Source organism: Emydura macquarii, unplaced genomic scaffold (assembly GCF_026122565.2).
Source record: "Emydura macquarii macquarii isolate MOO-44397 ecotype Brisbane River unplaced genomic scaffold, CSIRO-AGI_Emac_v2 contig_2676, whole genome shotgun sequence".
NCBI lineage: Eukaryota > Metazoa > Chordata > Testudines > Chelidae > Emydura > Emydura macquarii.
In genome coordinates this window covers 17,493,624-17,521,266 of record NW_027132813.1, presented here as the reverse complement: position 1 = coordinate 17,521,266, position 27,643 = coordinate 17,493,624, and the positions used below count along the sequence as shown (strand labels likewise).

General features: G+C 39.9%; 1 protein-coding gene across 2 annotated transcripts in view; it reads left to right on the top strand.

The window, feature by feature from the left end:
- SMYD2 (SET and MYND domain containing 2) overlaps positions 1-27,643 on the top strand; it is a 42,647-nt gene that overhangs the window by 256 nt on the left and 14,748 nt on the right. The window contains exons 2-7 of one of the 2 annotated variants that reach the window (XM_067564970.1): positions 2,591-2,654; positions 15,266-15,376; positions 17,206-17,266; positions 19,672-19,796; positions 23,001-23,068; positions 25,111-25,243. In XM_067564970.1, coding sequence (XP_067421071.1) covers positions 2,591-2,654; positions 15,266-15,376; positions 17,206-17,266; positions 19,672-19,796; positions 23,001-23,068; positions 25,111-25,243 — 562 coding nt within the window. The remainder of the gene's footprint in view (positions 1-2,590; positions 2,655-15,265; positions 15,377-17,205; positions 17,267-19,671; positions 19,797-23,000; positions 23,069-25,110; positions 25,244-27,643) is intronic. The other variant, XM_067564971.1, reaches the window with a different exon arrangement.

Sequence of the window (27,643 nt, the reverse complement as noted above, 5' to 3'; positions counted from 1 at the left end):
AGCGCCAGCGGCTGCTCCCCGCGGGTCCCTAGCACCGCCCAGCCTGGGGCCGGGGGCGGGGAATCCCTCCCAGCGCACGTGGCAGTGGGCTGAGTGTGGACGCGGGGAGGGGAATGCCCCGGCCCGGCACACGTGGCTGCGCTGGGGAAAGGGGAGGGGAGATTCCCGAACGCGTAGGCCCCATGGGGAGCGGGATGTCCGCCGCACGCCTGGGCGGGGGGACGTGGGGTCCCCAGTACACACGGGTGAAGCCCACAATATATTGGGCCTGGGGAGGGAGGTGAGGCGTGGGGCAACGTGGGCCTGGTAGGGCAGGAGAGGTGAGATCTCCATTCCTGAACATACACAGGGCCCCGGGGTGAGGGATGAAGGATAGAGTCCGTCCAGGTAGCTATTGGGGTGTTGGCTTCGGCTAGGCCGCTGGAGGTGACTTGCTTTCAATCCTGTGCTTTGCCGTGGCCTTCCTACATTGCCGTGATCAAATCACTTATTCTCTCTTCTTTTCCACCTGTAAAATGAGAGTAGTAGTATTGTCCTACTCCACACTGATGGCTATGTTCAAGGTTGAAGCACTCATATGTTAGGACAATGGGGGCTGTATAAGTACCTTAGCTAGATAGCAGGGGGGATGGGTGAATACTGCTGCACACATGATGTAGGCATATAGCTTTGCCAAAGGGCCTTTGCATTGCTGAGATTCAGCCTCCCCCATCCTTTTAATTCTCTCAGATGGTCTCTCCTCAAGTCTTTACTCATCTGAAGATCCATTGACATCCAGGTTTGTCATTATTACACTTCAACTTGATCTTCACATTCTGATTTTGCCCCCTCTTTTCTATTAATTAATTGTGGAGGTGAGCACCACAGAAATGAGATGGGTTACAACTTCCTGTGGACTCAAGAATCCCCCTTTAAAAACTTTCCTTTTTACAGCACAGTTTCTTCCTTTGTATAAACTTTATATTTGTCTTTTGGGCACAGCACTATTACTAAACTTCTTCCTTAAAACTGTTTTTCTTTCACTTCCATATTCAGTTCTAGACAGGTTGTTGTACTTATCACCATAGTATCTGAGCACCTTCCAGAAGTTCATTAACTAAATGACTAGCATCTGCTGGGTGTTGTTTGTTCTCTCAAGTGTCCTCTTTCCTATCAAGAATACTCTCATACTCTATGGCCATGATTCTGAAAACTCTTAGGCAGAGGTATACTCGTGAGTAATTGCATTGCATTCACTGGGACTGTTCATGTGACTAAAGTTACGTGCATGTCTACGTGTTTGCAGATCAGAGTCTATAGAATGTGTCCAACCAAAATGTCGCCCAAACAAATGTTCATGGAACTTCACCCATTCAGCAAGATATAGTTAATCTTGTACCTTTGATGGGTCTTCCCTGTTCTCTGGCTGATGCCTTTCAATCACCACACTTCCTAAATCACATTTGCAACTGGTCAATTTCAGCAAAATGAACTAAAATATTTTTGGTGAAGTTGACCCACTCCTGGTCCATTGGACCATTTCATTTTTAAATGTAGACAGAAATTCCTGGTTATTTTTAAATGTTTCTCTCCCCTGTTGCTCTGGGAAAGACTCACCCCCAAAACCCAAACACTCAAACAGATGGAAACTGATTGTACAGGGGAAAACAGTCAAACTGGTATGCAAAGTGCTGTCATATACACAAAGCTAATGAACTGAAATATATAGAGAAAATACTATATCTGAAAGAAATTAGAACTCTTAGGGGGTTACTTAAAAGTAGGCATAAAATTTTCAGATGGAAATTTTTTATTGATGGTGGTGACCTTTAAACCTCAACAATTTTTGAATGGGGGAGGAGGTTGGAGAAGGGGATGCAGTGCACCTTGCAGCAGAATGAGGACTTCCCTATAGTATTTGCTGTGTTTGGTTTGTATCCAAATCAAAAGGGAGTGTGGAGAGTTGAGGGAAACTTTAATAATACATTGATCATGGAGCACATGGTGTGCCCAGAATTAAGTCACTTGATAACAGGATACTGAACAAAGTATTTAAAATGTTGTGTATTTAGATTTCAGTGGGCTTATTCGTTAATAAAAACTTTTTCAATCACACAAAAACTGTTAGATGATCAATACAACTATAAAATCAGGAGGCAAAACATTAATGTCCATGATTAAATCAATCAAGCAACTGATACTTAGAGAAAAAGGAAAAGCAATATATCAGTGTGCAGAATGTAATTACAAAGGATAATATACATTCTAGCTGCATAGAATAACATATTTTTGAAACCATGGCTTGATTAGGATAGTACAGTGCTTTTGTGTAATAACAGCTATTAGGGAAGCTTGCATCTGAAACTCTAAATAAATACAAATAGCTTTTTCCATCAGAAGACTAGGTTCAAGACGTAACCAGAATATTCTGGACAGAAGGCCAGGTGATTAGGAAAATACAGTGTATCGTGCAAAACTATTTAAAAATAAGTGCATTGTTCTCACCCAAGGCACATGCACTAACTGGTGGCTGTATGACAAAGCAATAGGGTATGGCACCCCTATAAAATTCACTTATAAGATAGATATAACTTCTGTTTTATTTTTTAAGGAAAGAAGGATTGTCCAAGTGTGGAAGATGTAAACAGGCATTTTACTGCAATGTGGAATGTCAGGTATGTGTTACAACAACTTGTGAGGAGGGCAAGGGATTCACTAAAGCAATAAGCTGCACTTATCATTAGTACACCATTGACAGGCTGCAATCAAAAGTACTTTTAAAAACAGCAGACTGGTCAGTTTCTGCATCTCACAGATGCTGAGATAGAGTTCTGCCTTGGACAATTACAGGATTTAGACATGTTCATATTGAGTCATTCAAGATCAGCTGTGCTGGGACATGGTATTACTGAGACATTTGATTAGGGCTACCAGCCCGCCAATTACTTCAGTAACTTCATCCTTCTTTAAACATACACAGATGGTTTAAATTTAGTCCCCTAAGCTGGTGAAGAAGTCTCTGTCTAGCTGAAAAATCAAAAGTAAATATCTCTGATTTAGTATTTTAAAAATATGTTTGCAAGTGTTTGCTGGCTGCTGCTGTTGGTAATACGAATGCATATTTGTTTAGAAATCTCCTGTGCTTCCTCTTAGTCTAACACTTCTGTTACGGGCAGAGTTAACCAGAGTGGCCACTCTCTAATGTTCATGTTATGGAGCTTTTAATATCATCTAAAGTAGAATAGAATGAAGGACTGGTTTATTGAAAAACACCCCAGTGCAATTATAATTCTATTTTTTTTTTCTTCGTTTTGGACCGAGAGCTTGTTCTTGTCTAATTCACTGAATCTAGCCAATTCCAGTATTCTGCCTTTGCATGCTGTTATCTTGACCTAAAGTAATCACGCTGCTTATGTGTGAGAAAGATATACTTAATCTAAGTGCTAGCTAAGTAAATCACCCATCCTAATTTAATAGAATCCTATAGGGCTAGTGTTGTGGTATGGAATGTTGTTCATGAAGGACTGGGGGTGACCAGCTCACTTCATGATGACTAAGTGGTTAGATAGGAGCTGAGGTCTTTGGCATGAAAGCACATTCTTAGCTAGTAAACTTATCCACTGAAAAGCTTTCTCTGAGATGATAATGTGCAGACCGTCCTCTTGTTGTTTGCATGAGGAATATTTTACATTCCCATTAGCTGGGATGAAATATTGTAACTAAGCACAATATTTGAGACCGCTGCTGCTGCTTCAGAAAGAGCTTTCATTTTAACAAGCCATCTCATTCCTCTGAACAATGATACTTTATATCTGTATTATCTCTTTTGTGCATTCTCTAATCCGCAAACTTCTAGCTAGCTTTTATGCTGGTTATGTTTGTAATTCTCACATTCTCATAAAAACACTAAGGAAGTAGGGCCAGATTCTACCACCCTTAGTAGCTTGCCCCGACAGAGGGCCAGATTCTGATACCTTACTCAAATCAGGAGAACTATTTGTGGAATAAGGTGCTACCAATGTGAGGTAAGGGTATCAGAATCTGGTCCAGAGTTAGGCACTAGGCAATGGAATAATGGGCACCAGGATCTGGCCTCTTGATTTTCTTTCATCTGCAAATGACAGTGGGACAAATTTGCAGAGGATATATTTACCTAATTAGCTTTGTATTTTTTTCCTCTTTCAGTTTCTTTATTTCCATTATTTATATAGGATGGAAAAATCCTTGATAGATGGTGGTAGTATGGCCAAAATTGTTCATGACAACAGCTGGGGGAAGATTACCTTTTAGTTCAGGAAAATGAATTATGCTTCCTCTTCAAATCAGAGTTTTCTCCCATGTTTTAGTATGGGGGAGTAGAAACCATCAAATGGGCTCCTACTTTTGTGTCACAAGCTGGTTTGGAAAGCTTTTAGGAAAGGCAGTTTAAAAATATAAATATTGACATTGGCTTACATAAAAGATTGGAGGAGATTGTCAGAACAGTAGTTACAGGAGTAAAAATTGAAAGCTTAGTGAAGTGAGCATCCTTATGGACCCAGGGGAAAGTCCTGCAGAAGCTTCACCGGAAGCCTAGCTAAATCCTCTGACAACCCATAATCTTGTCATGAGAAGCGCTGCCCTTAGATATAGGAAGGGCATGCCAGGTGATGTTTCATACCAGACCTGTACAATTCATGTGAGAGAATCTAATAATGTTTGCAATGCAATTGCTTTGTGCTCTATAACACCTTCCCTCTGAGAATCTGTTTCTTCACAAACAAGGAAATAAGATTCACAACACTCTTGTGAGGTAGATAATGGCTATAGTTGCCATCTTACAGATGGATTAATTGAAGTAGAGAGAAGTTAAGTGACTAGTCTCAGGTCAAACAGCAAGTGCACATTAGAGGCAGTAGTAAGACCTAGATCTCTCAAGTCCATTCTCTCCCTCCCAATATTCTGGAATCCGCACTCCAGGCTTGAGGAGGCTTATACAATAGGCGCTAGCTCCTCTCCTGGGTTATGCTTTCTCTCCCCAAGAACAATAATGTATTGTAGATCATACATTATTTTTCAGTGTGAGGTAGTTTTCGTGTTTTGCTATCTGATGTTTTAAAGGGCCAGAACACTCCTTGCTGTAATGAAATATCCTTCCACAAGGAAAAGTCTTCTCACCATCCACTCAGGAAGTCCAAACATCCTGCAAGCTTCAGGAGACAACGTTTAGCGGAAGTGCTGACTGAGTGATAAAATAATGATGTTGATATATATATAAAACACTTCCTACGTGTCTTAGTATGTAACACAATGCTTTGTATATCAAGTCATTCAGTAGTGTTTCAATGGCTTGACTGTAATGTGATGTGCCCCAGCATTGGCTCTTTCTTCATTACTGTATGTGAAATGCTTAGGGCTTCTTGCTCTCTAGTTGGCATAAATCTATCTTCAGTGTTTTGGATCCTTCTGAATTACTGAGATGAACTTTAGGAACATTGCTGGGATTGAATTCTTCTGATATTCTTTCAAAGTTATCTTCAAGCATAACATTCTTTAGAAACCATTTTTCACTGACTGTACGTGCTGCACAGACAATCTACATTGCATCTTCGTCCTTGTCTTGTTCAAAGGCACTTTTCACCAGTTCTACAATTCTCTGTCGAAGCTGAGAAGGACATGCATGCCTTGATATTGAAATTATAACACTGGGATGTACAGTAAATGTTTCCTTTTCAGTTTCCATGGATGTGGGACCTCATGCTTTGGTTTTCAATATACCAAACTGATGAAAGTCTGGAGCTGTACTTAAGAGCTTTCGTATAGCTTTGTTCATTTGATATTTTTAGCACTGTATGAATCTGCACTCCTTTGCCCAATTCAGCTAAAAATTGAACTTGCCATCAAGAATATGATATAGATACAATGCTAGTTAATGCCTCCCTATAAAAATAATTAATCTGAAAATCATTCAGTTTGACAATTGTCACATATTCAGTGTACTGTGTGGGATATGAAAACAATTTCACTTCAATTCACATTCCCCTTTCTAAAAGAGTTTAGAACATAAGAATGGCTGTACTGGGTAAGAGCAATGTTCCATTTAGCTCAGTATCTTGTCTTCTGACAGTGACCAATGTCAGCTGCTTCAGAGGGAATGAACAGAAGAGGGCAATTGAGTGATCCATCCCCTGTTGTCCAGTCTCACCATCTGACAGTAGCAGGCCCAGGGACACCCAGAATATGGATTGCATGCATCCCTGACCATCTTGGCTAATAGCCATTGATGGACTTAACCTCCATGAACTTATCTAATTCTTTTCGGACCCAGTTATACTTTTGGCCTGCACAATATCCCCTGGTGACAAGTGCCCCAGGTTGACTGTGTGTTGTATGAAGAAGTACTTCTTTATGTTTAATTTAAACCTGCTGCCTATTTTATTGAGTGACTCTGGTTTCTTGTGTTATGTGAAGGGGTATATAACACTTCCTTGCTCAGTTTCTCAAGACCATAGATGTCTATAAAATCATCAATCGGACCCTCCCCCGTCACCAATAATCTCTTTTCCAAGATGAACAAACCCTGTCTTTTTAATCTTTCCTTATATAGAAGCTGTTCCATAACCATATTTTTTAACCCTTCTCTGGCCTTTTTCCAATCCTAATATATCTCTTTTGAGATGGGATGACCAGAACTATTTCAGTATTCAAGCTGTGGGTGTACCATGGATTTATATAGTGGCATTTTGATATTTACTGTTTTATTATCTATCCCTTTCTTAATGGCTTCTAAACAGTCTGTTAGCTTTTTGACTGCTGCTGTACACCAAGTGAAAGTTTTCAGAGAACTATCTGCAATGACTTTAAGCTCTTTCTTGAGTGGTAACAGCTAATTTTATATATATAGTTGGGATTTTGCTTTTCCATATGCAATACTTCGCATTTATCAGCATTGAATTTCATCTGACATTTTGTTGCCCAGTCACCCAGTTTTGTGAGATCCCTTTGTAACTCTTCACAGTCAGCTTTGGACTTGACTATCTTGAGTAATTTTGTAGTGTCTGCAAACTTTGTCACCTTACTGTTTTTCCTTTTTCCAGATAATTTATGAATAGGTTGAACAGCACTGATCCCAGTACAGATTGTTGGGAGACCCTACTTATTTACCTCTCTCTATTCTGAAAAGTGATAATTTATTCCTACCTTTTGGTTAAGACAGGAAACAGTTACTGATTCATGAGGACCTTCCCTCTTATCATATGGCTAATTAATTTCCTTAAGAGCCTTTGGTAAGGGACCTTCTTAAAGGCTTTCTGAAAGTCAATGTACACTATATCCACTGGATCAACCTTGTCCATATGCTTGCTGAGCCCCATCAAAGAATTCTAGTAGACTGGAGAGGCCTTGCAAAAGCAGTGTTGACTCTTCCCCAACATGTTCATCTGGTTATCTGATAATTCTGTTCTTTACTATAATTTCATCCAGTTTGCCTGGTACTGAAGTTAGGCTTGCCAGCCTGTAATTGCCAAGATCGCCTCTGGAGCCTCTTTAAAATAATTGGTGTCATATAAACTATCCTCCAGTGATCTGGTACAGAGCATGATTTAAGTGATAGGTTACATACCACAGTTAGCAGTTCTGCTATTTCATATTTGAGTTTCTTCAGAGCACTTGGGTGAATACCATCTGGTCCTGGTGACTTATTACTCTTTAATTTATAAGTTCATTCCAAAACTTCCTCTATTGACACCTCAATCTGGGACAGTTCCTCAGATTTGTCACCTAAAACAAATGGGAATCTCTCTCACATCCTCGGCAGTGAAAACCACTGCAAAGAATTAATGTAACTTCTCAGTGATGACCTTGTCTTCCTTGAGTGCTCCTTTAGCACCCCTCTTGTCCAGTGGTCCTGCTGATTGTTTGGGAGGCTTCCTGCTTCTGATGCTTTTAAAGATTTTTTTGTTTCTTGGTAATTGCTCTTCAATTTTTTTTTTTTATTTATACTTTTACCTTGACTTGCCAGAGTTTATGCTCCTTTCTATTTTTCTCAGATTTGACTTCTGATTTTTAAAGGTTGCCTTTTTGCCTCTAACTGCCTCTTTTACTCTGTTTAGTTATGGTGGCAATTTTTTGGTCCTTCTACTGGTGGGGATTTTTGGTTTTGTTTGTTTGGGTTTTTTTTAAGTTGGGGTATATATTTAATTTGAGCCTCTATTATGGTGTTTTTAAAAAGCTTCCATGCAGCTTGCAGGCATTTCACATTTGTGACTATTCCTTTTAATCTTTGTATAACAAACTTCATTTTTTTTTTTTTTTGAAGTTCACCTTTTTGACGTTAAATATTATTGTGGTGTGCTTCTTTGGTATTTCGTCCTCTACAAGAATGTTAAATTCAGTTACATTATGGTTGCTGTTACTGAGAGTCAGCTATGTTCACCTCTTGGACCAGATCCTATGTGTCACTTAGGACTAAATCAAGAATTGCCTGACTTCCCTTGTGGATTCCAGGACTAGCTTCTCCAAGAAGCAGTCATTAAAGGTGTCTAGAAACTTTATCTCTGCATCCCATCCTGAGGTGACGTACCCAGTCAATATCAGGATGGTTGAAATCCCCCATTTTTATTGAGTTTTCTATTTTTGTAGCCTCTTTAATCTCCATAAGCATTTCACAGTCACCATCCTGGCCAGAAGATTGGTCGTATGTTCCGACTGCTATGTTCTTTTACTACTCAAGCATGGAATTTCTATCTATAGAGACTCAATAGTACAGTTTGATTAAGATTTTTATTTCTATCCTTTTTTCACATATAGTGGCACTCCAATACTTCAACTGATTTGAAAGTAATTCTTTTAAGTATAACTTTTTAAAAGAAGTTAAAATAGCAAACAAAAGGTTTTGGAAAAGTTTTTCAGAATTATGGATTATGTAACTGTAGAAATTTGTTTTGTAATGAACACTTTGTGTTTAGTGGGCTATTTTCTGTGCTCAGATACACCTTTCAGCCCTAGTGAGGTCAAAGGTTTGTCCACTGCGTGTAGTTATGTAGCATCTTCTACTAGAGGGTCTTAAAGTTCTTTATACACTTCAGTGAATTAACCTCACAACATGTCTTTCAGGAGGGTATTTTGCCCTTTTTTTGCAAATGATGGATATGGAGGCACAAAGAGATAAACACATTTGCCCAAGGTCACATGAGAAGCTTGAGGGAGGTCTGCAAAAAAGTGGCAGATTTGGAAAAATGAGCATATCTCCTGTCTTCTGGCCATGAGTCTTTGACACAAGGGCCCAAATCCTGTGTTGCAGCATGAAGATCCCTTTGCACTTCACTGCCCACTTAAGGCAGCTTTAAAGCTGGCACAACCAACTAAGGAAGATTTAGCCCAGTGGGAGGGGGAATCCTCCCAGTGGAATAGAGCTGGCATAGCAGCCCCCTCATGCTCACATTCTGGGGCTGGCAGAGGGGATGTGGCCAGGGCTAACAATGTTTGCAGATTTCCAGTTACTGTTTTTGGCTGTTGGCAGCCAGAATAACTTAAGTAGCCTTTAGGTTGTTCATCTTGAACTGGGCAATTACACAGGCACAAAGTCAGCCTAGGACTAAGGGAGCACAGAGGTGAGTTTTATATCATCTTTGCAATCCCAGTCCCTTTTGAAATGTGCTCTGTGTTCCTTGCCTGCAGCTGAGGATTTGGCCCTGGATCCTCGTATCTTCTCCTCCCTCCTCCCTGAGAAGGTTTGTGTGTGCCAGCTGATTCACATCACTGCTTTTCACTACCAGCATCATATAGTATCGGCCTGCTATTACATTATTGGAATTCAAACACCACATGCAGCTGTTCATGTCTTGACTTTTTTAATTATTGTTTTAGTCAAACAGTGTCAGACCTAAGCTCGGTTTTGGTTTTTTGTGTCCCGCCCCTCCCCCACCTCTCAGAAATTAGCTGTTCAACAGCTCCGAAGAGAAATGTTTTAAGAGGGTTACATCATTACAAATGCAGAATGGGTGAACTACAAACCAGCTACTAGTGCTCCTGTTTCAATTATTAAACACACCTATTATTTATCCCTCTCCTGATCCTGGTTCATCTAGGGACTGGACTGATCCCTTTACTGCAATTTAGAGTAACTTCATGGCTGCTCTAAGCTACATCCAGCTGTCCAGCGCTCCAAGGGGCTATTTTGACATTCCAGAAGCGAAGTGGCATGGGTCCACTGCACCAGCCTTGTGCTACCTGGGCATTTCCCCTAGTAAGGGGAATCCTGAGGCAGTTGAACAAGCCAATTTACCAAATGCTTTGTGCCTCTAGAGTGTAGAGAAGGATTGGGCCTTTGTTTCTTATGCAACTAAATCCCTGTGTACTAGTTTCAGTAAGAATCTTGTGTCTTGCAAAAAGTCTGCATGTTTTCATACAGATGGATTGAAGTCAAATATATGGAATGTTTCTGTTATTTTAAAATTTGATTTAAGTGAACATGCCTCTGGCTAAGAAAGGAAAGTGAGAGAAGACTTACAATCCTTGAGTTATCAAAATTATTAAGAGTATAGTGAGAACTAATCAAATGATTAAAAAAAAATCACAATTAATCACGAGGTTAAAAAAATAGTTGCAGTTTTAATCACACAGTTAAACAATAATAGAATACCAATTAAAATTTATTATAAATATTTTTGGAAGTTTTTCTACCTTTTTCAAATATATTGATTTCAATTACGAAAGAATACAAAGTGTACAGTGCTCTCTTGATATTATTATTCTTGATTACAAATATTTGCATTGTAAAAAAGATAAACAAAAGAAATAGCATTTTCCAATTCACCTCATACAAGAACTGTAGTGCAATCTCTTTATTGTAAAAATGCAACTTAAACAAATGTGGAATTTTTTTTACATAACTGAACTAAAAAACAAAACAATCTAAAACTTTTTACAATAATATTAAGTGAGCACTATACACTTTGTAGATAAATACTACAGTAATTTATATATGTGGTAAAGTCCATATGTGGTCTTCACTCCCTCAGGAGATCATCTTGAAAATACTGTTTAAAAGGATTAGATGATTTGTGCACATTTCATTGGGAAGTTGCTGGAGTTCTTACTTGAGAAATGTTCACATTGGTTTTAATGAGAGTTTTGACTGAGTAAAAACTGCAGGATTTGGCTCATTGGTGATAAAAGACCAAATGTTCCTCTCTGCCTTAAGAGTGCAGGGGAGCAAAAAAGCACTTGTATTGGAGTAGAAAAGGGGGTGTAGGGAGAAGGATTCCACTAGAGCATCTGTGTGATCATGGTGTGCATGGAGGCATCCAGATAAATATCTTGGGCCTTTGGACAGATCTCCTGAGATCTGCAGGTTTTTGAGATTAACCACCACACTGATGGAATGATCAGACTGAAACTGAATCTGCTTCTGAGATTTTCTGTCTCCCACATGATAGTAACCAGTGTTGTGTCCATATTTTCCCCAAGATATTAAAATCAAAGTATTTTGTATGGCAGCTTTACAAGCTAAGGCTGTGCTCAGGGTTATCAAACCTCATACCTTGTATAGAGAAGCTACTTTACTGGTCAAACGGTTATGAGTGTTAGTATATGGAAATGTTTGCTTCTCAATCTCTTGTCCCTGTCAACTCAGGACTCATTAATTTAAGCTGTGAATAGCTCCACCTGTATCTCTTATCTTATTTCTGCTAATGTTGCCTCCTTTTTCCCCTTTGCACAACCAACCTCACTATCTCCTTCATGTCTCAATCCCACTCTTGTATTCATGTCTTCTATATTGCTTCCTGTGCCTGGAATGATCTTTGCTCCCATTGGGCCACTCCCTCACCCTTTCCTCTCTGAAATCCCTCCTAAAGGCTCACTTCTTTGGTGAATCACTCAAATGCTAACCAATGTCAGTCATCTATTCTCTCCAGCCCAACATTATGTCACTGGTGAAGAGAGGGAAAGGAGACACAAGGGCTTGAACCTCAGTCACTTACCACTGGGGATAGTACTTCAGGGCCATACTGCAATACCTGTTTTTGCACTCAGTAGTACCACACACCACAAGTAGTTCCACTGAAGTCAGTGGGACTCTTTGTGGGGTTAGATACTACCCAGCACAAGGTTTTGCAGGATTAGGCATGTTTTGCAGGATTGGGCTCTATTAACTTTTCCAGTGGCTTACACAGATAAAACAGGCATTGGGAATCTGTCTTCTAGGCTCTAAGCTCCACTGGACAAAGACTGTCTTTATTTGTGGCTTCTGCTATGCCAACCAAGCACATCACTGACATTTAACAAATGATAGTAATTTTACATGGGACTGAGAAGTTTAAGATCATGTTTGTCTCCCTTTGGGCTTGTATTGAGCATTAGTTGTTAAGTATTGGATTGTTTTGTAGTGTGCTGCACTAGTCTAGTCTTCAGGCAAATAATCCAGCAGTCCTAGCTGATGGAGTCATTTTGAAGAACTTGGTCCAGGAGGTTACTTTTCCACTCGCTTTGATGTGGAAAACGCAAGACTTAGCAAACTTCCTTTCCAAAAGTGTTGTCACTCAGCCTTAAATGAGGGGAAAAACACTGTAGATGTAATGAAAATAGGAAGAAAATATCATTAATACAGCACTAGGGATTCAGTTAGAACAATGATACCTGCTATAATTCAAAACACTCAGCGAGAATGTGGAAAAGAATGCTAAATGCAATCCTGCTGTGATCGCAGAGAAGGGCTCTCTGAGTGTTTCCATACCAAGTATTACTCAGTCATCACTATTCTCTATTCCTGCAATGTTTCGGGCTTTTATCTCACTTTGCACAATTCAGCCATATCTTGTCCCTTTAACCTCCCTACTAGTTCACAAAACTCAGTATGATTCTGCCTGAGGAAATATTTTAATTAACAATGCTTAGAGAATAAAGGAAACAAATGCATTTTAAGAACATTACTTTGAGACAGACATATGATTTTGTATGTTGGCTTTGTTTTTCAAGTATTCTTATGTTCACATACACTGCTTAATGAGTAAGTACATATAAAAAAATTTAGGGTCTGATCTTTAACTTCTTGCACACCCAAAACTCCTCATATTGAACTCAGTGTGAGTTTTGGATGTGCAAAGAATGAAGGATTGGGTCCTCATTGTGTAATTCTTGAACACACAGATGAAAGACCCTCAGGGCCTATAAGAATTTTCCAGCCTGTCTCACAGTGCATAGGAAAAGGGTATTTCCGAGGTCAAATTTTGCAATGTGACTGCTGCATCAGTGGGAACATCCAAGACTTTTTTTAATGATGTGACTAAAACAAAATACTTCTTTAATTCCATCAGTCTACATTGTTGTGTCCCTTTGGAACTTTCAGACCTTGGGATAGCTTCACATGGGCTTGCATGTAGCATCTCAATTTTGTATTTGAAAAAAGAAAGTAAGGGAATGGGCCTGACTTGGCAATATGCTGAGCCTCCTCAATCCTGGTGTGAGTTGAGGGCCTTTGTTCTCTCCTATGGCGAGTCCCTGAAATTTATCTCAATGTATTGGGCAATTACAAATGGTCCTTTCCAATGGAAACTCCTGAGGCCTCAAGATGAGACTGTGGGTCTGACCTTTATTTTGGTATATAAGGCCTTAAATAACTATGGGTCAAGCTACCTGAGGGACACAGAGTTGCTCCAAATCCTGTCATGGCAATTGAAGGTGGTGGTGATGGACCCCATGCTATAATTTTTCAAGGGTGATATGCCGGGCTGACTCTCTGAAGGCCTGTGACTTTGAAGTATGTGTCAGAGTGAAACATTAGTATCGCTCTAGGGGACAGCCAAAGGCTTTTCTGTTTCCACTTTAGCCGAGTCTCAAATTTGCGCCATCCTCTCCATACCTTCCCCTGGCTCAGGTGCTTTATTTGAGGATAGGGATTGATTGCCCCTTAAGTATTAAGGGACAAATGTAACCCATTGTGTGTGTGATGGTTTTTACCCCTTTATATGTCCTGTGGGTGTGAATGTTAGAAATATAGGATATAATATTGAACATTGACTTATGTTCTAAATATACAAATAAGGCGAAGTACACTCCAGTCCAGGAGATGCCTGAACCAGACCCTGTGTACCACTTAAACCTGTTACTATGGACCGCTTTGCGCAGGCCTCAATGGCCTGGATCCATTTTATCCATAGAGTGTTCAGAAAAGTTACAGACACCTGAGAACAGCTGTTCATAACTTTGAGTGGTGGCACAAATGGTTGCATTAAATGTTTTACTGCAGTGGTACTTAACCAGGGGTATGTGTATCCCTGGGGGTATGCAGAGGTCTTCTGGGGGGAGGGGGGAAGGGGTGTCAATTCATCTACATATTTGCCCAGTTTTACAACAGGATATATGAAAAACACTAGTGAAATCAGCACAAACTAAAATTTCATACAATTCTTGTTTATACTGCTGTATATATTCTATCAGTGTTTCTACCTGGTGGGCTTGTGATTTATTTTATCAGTAAAATGTATTGTAAAAATGAGAAAGTAAGCAATTTTTCATTAATAGTGTGCTGTGACACTTTTTTTTGTATTTTTATGTCTGATTTTGTAAGCGAGTACTTTTTTAAGTGAGGTGACACTTGAGGTATGCAAGACAAATCAGCCTCCTGAAAGGGGTACAGTAGTCTGGAAAGGTTGAGAACCACTATTTTACTGCATTTTACATCTAAGGGAAGTATGTAACATTAAATTTTAACTAGAGGATGTTTGTCTTTTTTCAGCTGCTAGTCTTGCTACTATTGCATTGGAGTGCGCCAGGATTATTCTATTACACTTTGCTAACCAACAAACTAAAGCTGAAGTATCTATTCAATAGAACTTACATACACTGCCTTATAATGATGTAAACTGATTGACTTCAGAAAACTTATTTGTGATTTACCAAGGTTATATCTGAATCAAGGTCAATGTATTAAATGGAAATTGAACCCAGTCTAACTGTTAAGTGAGAACCTATCTTCCCCTCCCACACTTGCTCTGAACAATAAGGATTGATGATTTAGAAACAGTGTTGCATGTTTGTTTCTTCAGTGTTATATTTTATTTTCACCAAATAAATGAAGACACTATAACCTTGACTCATCCCTTGCTAGCATTTTTAAAAGGAAAAAGACAGCTCTGTCCCTTAAAAATTACTCAAGCTTTTGTTCAGATTTAGCAAGTGTCATTTTATTTTTTTAAAGGAAACATATTTCACTTGACCTCCAGGTTCTGGTGGGACTCACTGCATCCTCTTTTTCATCTCTTTATCTATGGTGCACTTTTTTTTTTTTTTTTTTAAAACCTTTCAGAAAGAAGATTGGCCCATGCACAAGCTGGAATGTTCTGCCATGTGCGTTTTTGGGCAGAATTGGAATCCCTCAGAGACTGTGAGACTGACTGCGAGGATTCTTGCCAAACAGGTGAGCAGAATGTAAGACTTGAGAGGCATGTGTCTGTTTTCAAAGTGGTGTGGGGGCGAGGAGCAGGAAGAGCAGGAAAATGAAAATTTGACCTACAGTAACTGTCCTAGCAAAGCATGCTTCGTGTTAGCTTCCTGTGTACAGATCGGCTGTAATGCTGAGTGCGAGCAGCTGAAAAAACTTATGGTTGAAACTGCTACAGCAGCGTAGGGTCCTGCTGGAGGCTCTAAGAGATGTTAAGCTGATGTCTTAGTAGAACCAGTGCAGAACCAGACTAAAGACAAAAACCTGGAAAAATTTACTTATATATACTAATATATAATATATACTAAATATAATGGGCCTGATTTTTTGCTCGTGTATATCAATGTGAATCTGAGCATTAAAGTCAGTGGCATGGCATAGCATCAAGACAAAAGTAGCATAAGTGAGAGAGGGATCAGACTCAGTGTTTGTGGTTAAATTGATGGATGCCACATGTGGTATCTGTTGGCAAACACTGGCTTTTTAATGGCAGCCACTTTTGTTAAAGTTGTGTAAAACAGAACTTCTGTCAGATTTAACAGTATAGCATCATATAGATGTGGCACCATTCACTCTGTAAGTACCCTATGGGTCCTGATTTTCTACTCATTCATACAGATGTAAATTGTTATGTAAGAACAGCCATACTGAGTCAGACCAATGGTCCATCTAGCCCAGTATCCTGTCTCTGACAGCAGCCAATGCTAGGTGCTTTAGAGGGAATGAACAGAACAGGCAATTGAGTGATCCAGTTACAATTAATGAAGTTACCCTGTTGTAAAACCAAAGTTGGAGGGAGGAAAATCAATCCCTTGGTCTTTAGAAAGAGAAGATTTATTTATAGGAAGATACTATACTAGTGTGCTTGCTGTAACATTGCATTGTTAACTCCACCTGTAATATTCCTTGAAAAGCAGAATTTGTGATGATGGGAAGGGTATAGCAGAAGTGTTTGCAGGGAAGAGATGGTGCCTGTAAGTTCAAGGTTATTACACTGTGTATTTTTGCAAAAGCTCTAAATTCTCTCTGCAAAAACAAATCCTCTTTGAAGCACATTTGTATGATGGAGGTCTGTGAATATGACAAGGGCAACCCAGATACTGTATACAGAGAGGATTTTGATGGCCTGCTGGGAAGGTAGCCTGCATACTCCCTCTGTGCCTTTGTGTGTGTGTGGTGGTTTTTTTTTTTTTAATTAAAGCACAGTCTGGTGGTCCACAAACAAAATTAGATGTATAATGATAAAAAGTCATTTTAAATAAATTTGCGCTTGCGGGGGGGAGGGAGGGGGGAAACCTGCATACCCCCATATAAAAGCTAAATATGCAAACCATAGTGCTTGAACCTCAGCTGCTGGGCCACCTGCAAAGCCATATTTAATGGCCAAGATTACAAAGAAGTGGCCTCAGGCCAGCAGTAGAGCACTGCTTTTGAACTGTGTCAACAGTGAGTTTATTCACTTTCCTCAAAGCGAAGCCTGTCTCTTGCCTGCTTTGCCATTGTTAGTAGCTTTTTTGGTAACTAGAACAAAGCAAATGACATATTTTAAACTACTGTATTGGTTATGTATGTAAACTTGATAGGAGTTCATTTTTGCATGCTTTATTTGGCACAGAGAGAATTTTTTTTATGGTTTGTAAGGTTAGTCATTTTGACCAGATTGTTGTTCATTGACCTTTATAAAGCCAGAATACAGTGAGGGTTTTCTTGTTTTGTGGGTACAAATTCTCAATACAAGTGCTGATTGACAAAATTTATGCCAGTTTTAAATTTTTTTTGTCATTGCAATCTTTTTCTATTGTTAGAAAACACACCCTGAAAGGACACCATCAGAGAAATTGCTCGCTGTGAAAGAGTTTGAATCACGTAAGTAGAGAAGACTTGCAGGTAACAGGATCTGTTTTCCGTAGTGCATTTAGGAATTACTGCATTATTCTTTATGCAAACCTTATCCAAGTATCTCTCTAACTGGAGAAGGGAGTGGAAGAGAGAACCACATTTACTACAGTTTTGATAATGCTTTAATTTCTTCTTCTCTTGGTAGCTTGGGGGAGTGGGGAAGTAAGGGTGAAAATTTAGACAGATTAATTATGTAGTGTCCATCCCTCTGATGGCTTTCCTGGCACTCTGGTGACTTTTTTGAATTGTAATGTTGCAAAATTAAAATAGCTGGTATTATTACCAGGAGACATAAAATCAGAGACTGCACAGTTGCTTGATGGTGACAATGACTATGGGGCTAATTGCAGAACCCTCTGGACTGTAGTTCAGTGTCTGTCACTGCCAGTCAAATCTGACATGTTCTCTGGTTGTGTTGAAATTCCATGTCCTGACTGCTCCAAAGTGATCTGAGGAAGGAGAGAAGGCAATGGCTTGCTTTTATCTGGAAGGTTACTGTTCCCACTCCACACCCTTGAGGCAGTTAGAAACTGAGCAACTCTTAAGACTAACCAGCCTGGAATAGTCTGCATGGTGCTGTAGTGTTGCTCTTTCTTGGTGATGATAGTAATAAGAGGAAGCTGACATGTGCACACACATCTGAGATGAAGGAGCGGTAGTACTGTATGCCTACATACCTTTCATTCTGAAGGCTTCCCAAACCCTTGACGAAGGGCTAGACAGATGCAGTCGTTGATAGAGTGGGAGGTGGCAGTTATTTAAGCAAGCCCATCAAGAGTACACAAGAGCTTTAGTACAGGAGGTGAATGAGATTACCACCTCAACTGGAACTGCAAGGGGAAATGGAATAGGTAATGTTGGCATTTCTCCAAGCCAGAGTAGCCCACATCTGAGAAGAATTCCAAGGACAGTGGTCAAATAAGCTAGTCAAATAAGCAGATGGGAGCAAGGGTGGGTATGCTTGGAGTGTTTTCTGTGTATTCTGTTGAATGTTAGCCTGCTTTACTATAAATATCTTACTCATTTGGGTAAGCGTCCACTGACTCAAACCTTTTGAGCTTCCAAAAGCTGGCAGGGCCCTTCTAAAGCCCTGAGATGCTCTGCTACCACAATTCCACCCTTCTCCCCCAACAGGCTCCCTTCCTATTTCTGGCTGTCTTGGTGAGATGCCCCCCTCTGCTGCCCTCTACTCCCGCCCAGCCCTTTACTCACCCCTTTGGCATATTCAGCAGTCGCCTCCTTTCTCCTCCCTCCCCCCCGCCCCAAAGAAATGGCATAGGATTCCCATTGGAAGGCTCCATCGTTCTTTCTTCGACCTGAGCTCCCCCCAGTTTTCATCCTGAAATTGTTCTTTTTCAGTGTTCCCACTATTCTGTCTCCCCTCATTTGTTCCCACTCTTGTCTCTCTTCTATTCGTGCCCCTTGTTTCCAGCTCTTTCCCTTGTAGTCTCTCTCGTCTCACTGCTGTCATTTTTGGGGGTGGGGAGGGGAATTGCTGTGTGGCTTTGCTTTGCAGGAGCAGGTATGGCTTGTTGCTCCTGCTGCTGTGCAGAGGAGGGAGAAGGACTGTGATAACAGCTAGACGCTCCATTCTGCTTCTGTGGGAGTGAGAGCAAAAAGTGCCTTGAGCAGAGAAGGAACTGGGCAAATTCTCAGTACACAGCACCTTTGAAATGTCAGACGGCTTAGCTGCTCAGGATTCTAGCTGGAACCATAGGTGGAACTGGATATAAAATGCCAGGACCCCACTGCTAATGATCCAAGCCTTTCAAAGAGTAGAGACCTTCATTGACCGCAAGTAATTAGGATATTTTTGCTATTAGAGATCCTGTCTTTTGGATGAGGGGCAGAACGATCTCTTCTGTTGTTATACTGGGACACTTTCAGTACTGACCAGGACATGTCTACACAGGGAAAGTGTGTCATGGTAGGAAACATTTAACTAGCATGATATTAAATGTGACTTAGCACCTTTTGTAGACAGGGCCAAGTAGTGGATAAGAACATATTCACTAGCAATGGTTAACCCCAGGGTAGGATAACCATCAGCTAACATGTTCCTTTGGGTGAAGCGAACATGTTTTAAACACTGCTGTCCTTGTCCTCAGTAAGGGCTAATTGTGTTTAATCTCATATTAATAAAAGAGTGTGAGCCAACATTTTCTAACCTCATGCATTTTCCCAGTGTATAAACATGGCCTTGTAAAGAGTAGCATCACCTATTGAATCACAACCACTTCTTGCCGTAGTTCCATACAGCTGTTCCTTGGGGGTCTCCCATCCAAGTTGTGACCTGTTCTAACCTAGATAGGGCTGCAGTTAACCAGAATAGTGTTCCTTGTATTGAAACAGGATGTCTTCTTTATCCACAGACCTTGATAAACTAGACAATGAAAAGAGAGAGCTGATTCAGAATGACATTGCTGCTCTTCATCACTTTTATTCAAAGCACATAGCGTACCCTGACAACGCTGCCCTTGTAGTCCTCTTTGCACAAGTAAGTTGGCTAGAATAAAATCAGTTTAGGTAGGTGGTATTGTGAGAATCTAGTCTTCATGAAAGAAGCAAAAGACTGATCACAATCAGAACAGCCTTCCACGTATCCACAGTAGAGATGGTAGTGGCAAAAGCATTGCTATGGTGTTCTCTCCAACGCACAAGTTTCTAAATGTAATCAGGTAGTTCATTTATCAGTGCTCTGGCCAGGTGGCAAGGAGGCAGAATTTCATTTTGGATAACATTTTGAAATCTTAAAATGTTTCATTTCATCTCTGTCTCTTACCTGAATTTCATGTATGTCCAAACTGCATGTATTTTATTGGACACAGTAATAGTTATGATGCTCTAAGAGTGACATTTCCCCTTCATGCCTGCACCCTCTCTCCCTGTTTTTAAAAAAAAAAAAAAAAAAATGTGCACACACCTGTGAATCGAGAATTGCTAAGTATCACTCACTACCTTTCTGTCTGGACTCCTCCAACAAAGGGCACCATCTGTGATGGTAGGTTTTTGAGATGTGCACAACTGTCTATTACTGGATTGAGACTGCCCACTGATTTTATATAGACCAGTGTCTACCAGTAAGAGGGGATCATTGCTGCTATTACCCTAATTAAGCTTTAGACTGCTGTTCTGTAGGTGAATATTTCTGTACTGTATTTCATTACTTATCCTCTGAATCATCCGGTTTCCCATGATTCACTTTTTTGTTTCGTTTGGCTTTCTTTGATTGATTGAAAAATTTTCTTTGTTTTTTGAAGCCTTTTCAGTTTGCTGACTGATATAGAAAGAAATGCAGCCAGACCTCTGCTTCATTTTAAGGAATTTGAACTGTCCAAATTCTTATTGTGATTCTGAATATTTTGCTGGAATCCAGCCAGAGTACCCAAAGATTAATATATTTTTACTAAAACAATAACTTCTCCCTCTCTCAGCTGCTCTTGGGCAATCTTGTCAGCTCCCATTGCTTCAGCTACCATCTTTGTGCTGCTGATTCCTCATTTCTCGCTTTTGGGTACTGCAAATCCCCCTTCCCCAGCATCCCTGACATCTGCATTGCTCCCTTCTGTCTACACATAACACAGTTAATGAGATCAGCATCCTAGCCTGTCATTGTGATCACATTATGCTCTATACATCCCTCCAGGTCCATCCACTGATACCCCATCTCTATCACATCAAGCTGCAGTTCTTGTCCTCTCCTTCTAGAGTCTGCAAAACTCTGTCCTCACCATTCTTACCTGGTCTTGTCTCTTACCCTCTGCTTTACTACACTGATGCCAGCCTTGAATGCCAATTGCGTCACAAGCTTCCCTGTACACATGGAACACTCTCCTTGACTTAAAGTCTAAAATCAGTAACCTGTCATCCTTCAAAGCCCTCCTGACTCATTTCTGCTATGATGCTTACAAGAAAGAGCTGCATACGGACGAGTAGGTTGAGAGTAGTTGAAGGTAACTGACTATATATTTAGTTTAAAAAAAACCCAACAACTTACAAATGAATCTGAACCATCAAGTTTTGTGTCTGTAGCCAGCCTATGTAGTCCTGTGTTCTTATTGCTTTTAACCACATCCTCCTTCCCTCCTGTTGTTTTACGCTCTCCTGTTGTGTCATGTTTTAAATTTGATTGTGGGCTTTTTTGGGCAGGATGTTTGTACCTAGCATGATGAGGGCCCCATCCAGACTAGGGACCTTTGGATACTATCGCACTACAAGTAATAAATTCTAGAAGTTACTGTACTGTGCTGAAGGGGGGTGGTGAGGACTCTTTCTTTAGAACCATGAATTCTGCCTATGTAGTTCAGTGACCTTTATCTGAGGGATGGTCTAAGCGGGTTTCACACTGCTTTTAAAATACTGTCTTAACTAGTTTGGCTAGTGGAGCATAGAGGTATGTTCCCAGTATTTATTTCCAGTTTTTAAATAGTTTGAGTAAAGGGAAAAGACAAGGGATTCTTTCAGGGGGTTTCATATGCAGTTGACAATCCTACAATTCTGTACTTGATTGGCCATGCCTGGGTCTGTTGTGTCTTCATTTGGCATCTTTGATATTACGACAGTTTTCTTTTCCATGGTAATAGCAGAATGGAATGAAAGCTTTTTGATACTGGCAGGGAGATGTAGTGGGGGTTAACTTTTGGTGGGCATAAATGTAGCTGTCATCAAAATGGGGACTGAACTACTTGATTGGGGTTGAGATGGATTTGAGTCACTGCAAGTGTATATGGGAAGTGCAGCTTTAAAGTTTTTTGGTGTTTAGAGCGCACACATTGGCACAGACTCTTGTGAGCCAAATCCTGAAGTTCGTACTTAGACTAAGCTCCCTTTGAGCTCAAGGAGAGAAACAATGAGGAGGGATTTCAGGATGTGGCTTTAGCATCTGTTTTATTCCTTCCTTTGAAGTATATTGACAAAGGTCTGGCCTTGTCCTGTGTCCATGTATTTAAATTAAGCCTTTCTGCGCCTGCCCCACCCATCACATCACCACCCCCATTTATTCCTGTTAGCTTCTCCTCTTTTTTCCCTACATAAAGTTCAAGTTCATCTGTCACTATTTATTTTTAATTATTATTTGTACTGCAGTTGCAGCTTGAGGCCTTGACCAGGTTGCAGCCCTGCTATGCCAGGTCCCATGTATCATGTAGTCAAGGCTCTGCACATGCCTTTCACTGTATACGTCTGTTTTTGTTCATCCTCCACTTTTCTTTCTGCTTATAGCTCTGTCCAGTCCTCTGTTCTTAGTATTCCTTCTGGGCCAGATCCCATTGATATCTGTAGTTAAATTCCCATTTGAAGCAGGATTGGCCCCTTTTCTCTCTCCTCATTTCTCAACTTCCTGCTTTGCTTCACCATGTGCTCTCTGTTCTTCCAAACTCTTCTTAAGCGTCATGTCCTGTCCTTGGCCATCCAAAGGTTGATTTTGTCTTTGTTGTGGTCTGATCCTACTCCGATACTTGAGACTTAATCCTTTACATTTAGTCTGCCTAAAAAAGACTAGTGAGGACTCTATGAAGTGCTGTGAACACCAATAGGTCTGTATAAATACTGATTAAAAATAAACAAAATTGCAACCAGATTACTGCAATTTACTCAGTATGGTCCCTTATATCCAGAGGAATATAGTACATAAACATGGACAATAAAACAAGAAGATTGTGATTACCAGAGATCTGAGTTAATCGCCCTCTCCTTTCCTTAGGTTAATTGTAATGGCTTTACAATTGAAGATGAAGAACTGTCTCACTTGGGATCAGCAATATTTCCTGAGTAGGTTGGATTTTTATATTTTAAACAATAAAAATATTGTATTTTTTAAAAAAAGCCCTCAGACATGTTATAGATGTGGTACTCTGATTGATTGAATTAACTCATGGTTAGGGATTCTGTCTCTCATAAAATACTCCAAGATTCTGGAATTGTAGCACAGTAGATTCCAAGAACTGTCTGGTGTCTGTAGACGTACATGTATTGTATTGTGCAGTGGAGCTGTGCAAACCTTTCATAATGAAGTTTCACCTGCTTTTGTTACAAACCCAAAATTCAAGCCATGTTTGCCAAAGAGTTCAACAAGGTCCACCTGCCTTTTGGTAAGGGTAAAGTTTCAAGTGACTGTGAACCAGTTTACCGCTTTGATTTAAAAACCTGGTGATTTCAGCAGAGTTACACTTTCAGTTTGTTTTGAAGCCATGAAACCCAGGGTGTGAACTACATCCAGATTGACATGAACTAGTGATTTATTAACCAATGGATTCAGGAAAGGGGCAACTTCTAATGATCAAAAGCAATTGGAAATAGTTACATAGATGATATTCACCCCCTACACTCTGGAAATCGTTCCATTTTGTTTTAGTTTGGTGGAATCCTTCATCTGGTGCTCACAGATCACTTGATCAGTCTCTGTTGAATGCCATCTTCCTAGATTTGTTTCTTTTTATATAGCAGATCTTCATGAATTACTCCAACCTAATCCTCAGATGTTTCAACAATGTGGTGTGTTATGTTGCTGTTACAGTGAAAAATTATGTACAAACTCTGTCAGCTCTAGAAATAAATCACAGTGTTGCTCATGGAATGAGACATGGCTCTTTTTGGTGCTAAAGAAGAAAAGTGCCTCCTTCTGGGGAGCTGGAATGCAAATTCCACTCTTGCTGCTGTGACAGTATAACTAAAGAAATGACTATAAACCGATATTGAAGGCATTGCTTAATCGGATTTTTCTAAGGGACTGAGCACCCACAGCTCCCATCAACAACATTGAGAGCTACCGAGTGTTGGTTGGTTGTATTACAGTAACACTTAAAATCCCCAACTGACATCAGGGTCCCATTGTGCAAGGTGCTGTTTATGTTGTACATAAACAAAAATAACAACAGACAGCTCTTCCTCCAAAGAGTTTACACTATCTAAAAAGACAAGGCAAAGGGTGAGAGACAGGCTGTGTTGCTGTCCTCCTATTACAGATGGGAAACTAAGACACAGAGGTGTTAAGTGACTTACCCAAGGTCACAGGCAATCTGTGGCAGAGCAGGGAGTTAAACCTAGAGTTTCTGAGTGCCAGTCCAGTGCCGCAACCAAGACTATCCTTTCTGTCTGAAGTTGCTCAGCAACTCTGTGAATAAGACCTTTCTAATTAAACAAAACAATTACACCTTTGAGCTAAAATTTTTCCTTCTGGATCTCTGACCAAAGATGCTATTATTGTTTTGGTGGGGTGGGGTTCAAGAAGGTAAGTTAGATACTGTGTTTAATAAAACAGACAAACTGAATTTTTTCAGAGTCCAGAGTGTTTGGGATGTACTATTTCCCAGCAGTTAGGATTTTTAGCACACTTTTTGTGCATAACTGAAAAATATATAAATATTTTTTTTAAACTTTCAACTTGGGGCCTGCTTTTGCTCTCACTGAAGTTGATAGGAGTTTTACCATTGATCCCAGACTCCAGTGCAGGCAAGTGGCTCATTGTATACTAAGTTTCTGTCTGCATTGCTTTAAGTATAATAATATAATCTCCCAAAGGGATCCCAAGGCACTTTTTAAGCTATGAGTCTGGTCTTGGTCCCACTGAGACTTGCCACTGACTTTAATGGGAACAAGGAGTAGGCCTTGTATACCTCTGTGGACAGCAGCTGCCAGCTGGCATTTAGCATATTGCACAACAAGGAATGGAAGGACAATTTGCCTGATTCTACCCTATTCATTACTAAGACAGTCTGCTGTAGTTTTTTAATAACAATGTTATAGCCTTTCCTAGGGTTACATACATCTTACAAAGCAGGGTGACTTGAGCTTTTGATGCTTTTTGCTTTCAGAAAAAAAAAATTGCTCTTCTGCTTTTACAGTGTTGCACTGATGAACCATAGTTGTTGCCCAAATGTGATTGTAACCTATAAAGGGACCTTAGCTGAAGTCAGAGCTATACAAGAGATTGAACCTGGAGATGAGGTAAATGTATATCATGTGAGTGTAAATGCAGTGGTGTGGGCGTGTGCACGTGGTAAAGTGGGGGTGAACTTGGCTTTTCAAGCTCCAGTTAAAAAGAAAGCCTGTTCCTCATGTCTCTTGTCATTCAAACAGTTCTGAAAACTCACTTAAAAAAATCACAAGGTAGCTTTGAGGCTTGATTTATTGATGTTTGGCTGATGCTTTGAGATCTCCAGGTGAAAGAGGTCAAATAAATGCAAACTGTTGTTATTATTATTATTACTGTAATAATGACCACTATTGTTATAGCAGTATTATAAGGAAGATGTGGAGATAGCCAGAACGAGACCAAGTAAAAGAGGGACTGATCACTTCTCTACTATCCTACTTCTGTCTGGACAGAGTATTCACGTAACATGGAGCTCATCCACACCAGACTGGCTAAAACAGGACCATGCAGTAAAAGAAGGAAGTTACTTTGACCTCTGACCCCAGGAGGGGCAAGACTGTCAATGAAGGCTGGATTTAATTTCCCCTGACTAGAACAAGGCCTTTTAGGTTGCATCAAGCCCATCTGGGTCAGTCACTGATCTTTGACAATGTGTCTTCATCAGCAAAGACTACCTTTATCTGTTAAATTTGTCTTGGGCAAGGTGTGGGGGAGTGCTCAACCGTAACATTGAGTGACAATAATGGTGCATTATTTGCTAAATAATCATGGAGTTTATGTAGGCTTTCACTGTTACATCCTTGATAATGGCACATGAATGATAAAGGCTAATCTTGTTAAAATAAGTTTGAGGTTAATTTTGGTAGCAATTGCCTATTTATATTTATTTACTTATTATTTTGGGATTTAAGTATAATGAAAATAACGTGACTTAAGTCACTAAGAGGAGGAAGGTTGGTTGGGGTCAGATTGTGAACACTCCATACTGGCAATGTTAAAGAGTTACTTGCCTGACAACTCAGGTGCACAGCTCATCATTATAAGTAAGGGAATTGGTCACAGTCTGTCCCTTTAACATCAGCACAGGTTGCAGACAAGTTTAATTAATGCACATGGGATATTTACAAGCTGGCCATTTAGTGTGATATCCTGGACATAGTCTCTTTTATAGTGGACTTGTGTGAGGTTAAAATGAGAAATATAAGGCAGCTCTTGGCATTTCTTACTTAATGGTGAACTGTGATTTCTTTTTTTTTAAGCTGGACTATTATTTACAAAAAGATTACTAGCCCTCTGGTAGAAAATTCCAAACATCAGAATCTTATATCCCATAATTGGTCTTTTAACACTTAAGAAACTTGCTGTGTGTGGACAAAGTGTGTTGGAATGAATTGCTTTGCTTCTGCACTGCAGTCACGTGGCCTGTGTCTCCATCTTCTGGTTCATTGTAGCCATTGCATCAAAAAACTGTCCATTTCCACTGCAAAGTACAGCTCCTGCATCTTTTGTGTTTTGAGCCTGGGAAAATAAATTGAGTGCCCAAATGGAATAAAAACACATAAATGTAGTAAGTGAAACTGACTGCTGTAAAGAGAGGATAAAGGACCAGCAAAGGCAAGATCAGATTGACCATTTTATCACTGAAGAGCAAGAAAATAAGCTATAGATATGAAAAATGTCTTAAAATGTTGTGTTCAACTATGTTGTATAGATAGGATATTTCTTGGGAGGATGCCATTTTAAAACACAAAATAGTTTAGTTAGTTACCAAGAGTTCCACTGTGCAGGGCTCAGAGGGAGAGGGAAATTAAAACTAAAACTAATGAATGAAAAATACCTCTAAAATAACCTGTAATAATTTTTCTGAATTTAAAAATATCACTGCTTTAAAGTCTGATTTCTTTTTTTTTTTGTTTGTTTGTTTGTTTCTTTTTTAAGTTTATTTATTTTTATTTTTTTTAAATATATCCTTCCAGAACAGAAGCCCTTAGGTCCCTTTTGGAAAGTAGAAATCTCCTCGGCCAATTAAAGTTCTTGTCCTAAATTTTCCAAAGCTGCTAGTGATTCTGGGTGCTCAAGTGGAGACACCATAAAGGGACTGATTTTCAAAAAGAGCTGAGCACTCAGCCTCTGACATTCAGGCTCCTTTAAGGTTTCTCAAGTTGGGCACCCCAAATCACTAAGGCGTCTGTTTCTAGTCTGGCAGGAGACTGAGATGTCACACTTAAAGCCAGGATATTTTTAGGTACAGAAAAGCTCTCTTGCCCCATCCAGAATCTTGCCTGTCCTGACCCTCAGTCAAGGGGAAATTCCACCCTTAGTAGAAGGAGGAAGCATTTCTCAGGCAGATTGAATTAATAAAATAGTGAATGATTGAAGCTGCTGAGAGGTTTTAAGTGTAAGAATTAGTCTGAGGAAGATGGATTAGTAGACAGGTGATGTGATTGTAGGGATTATATTGGATATTTAGT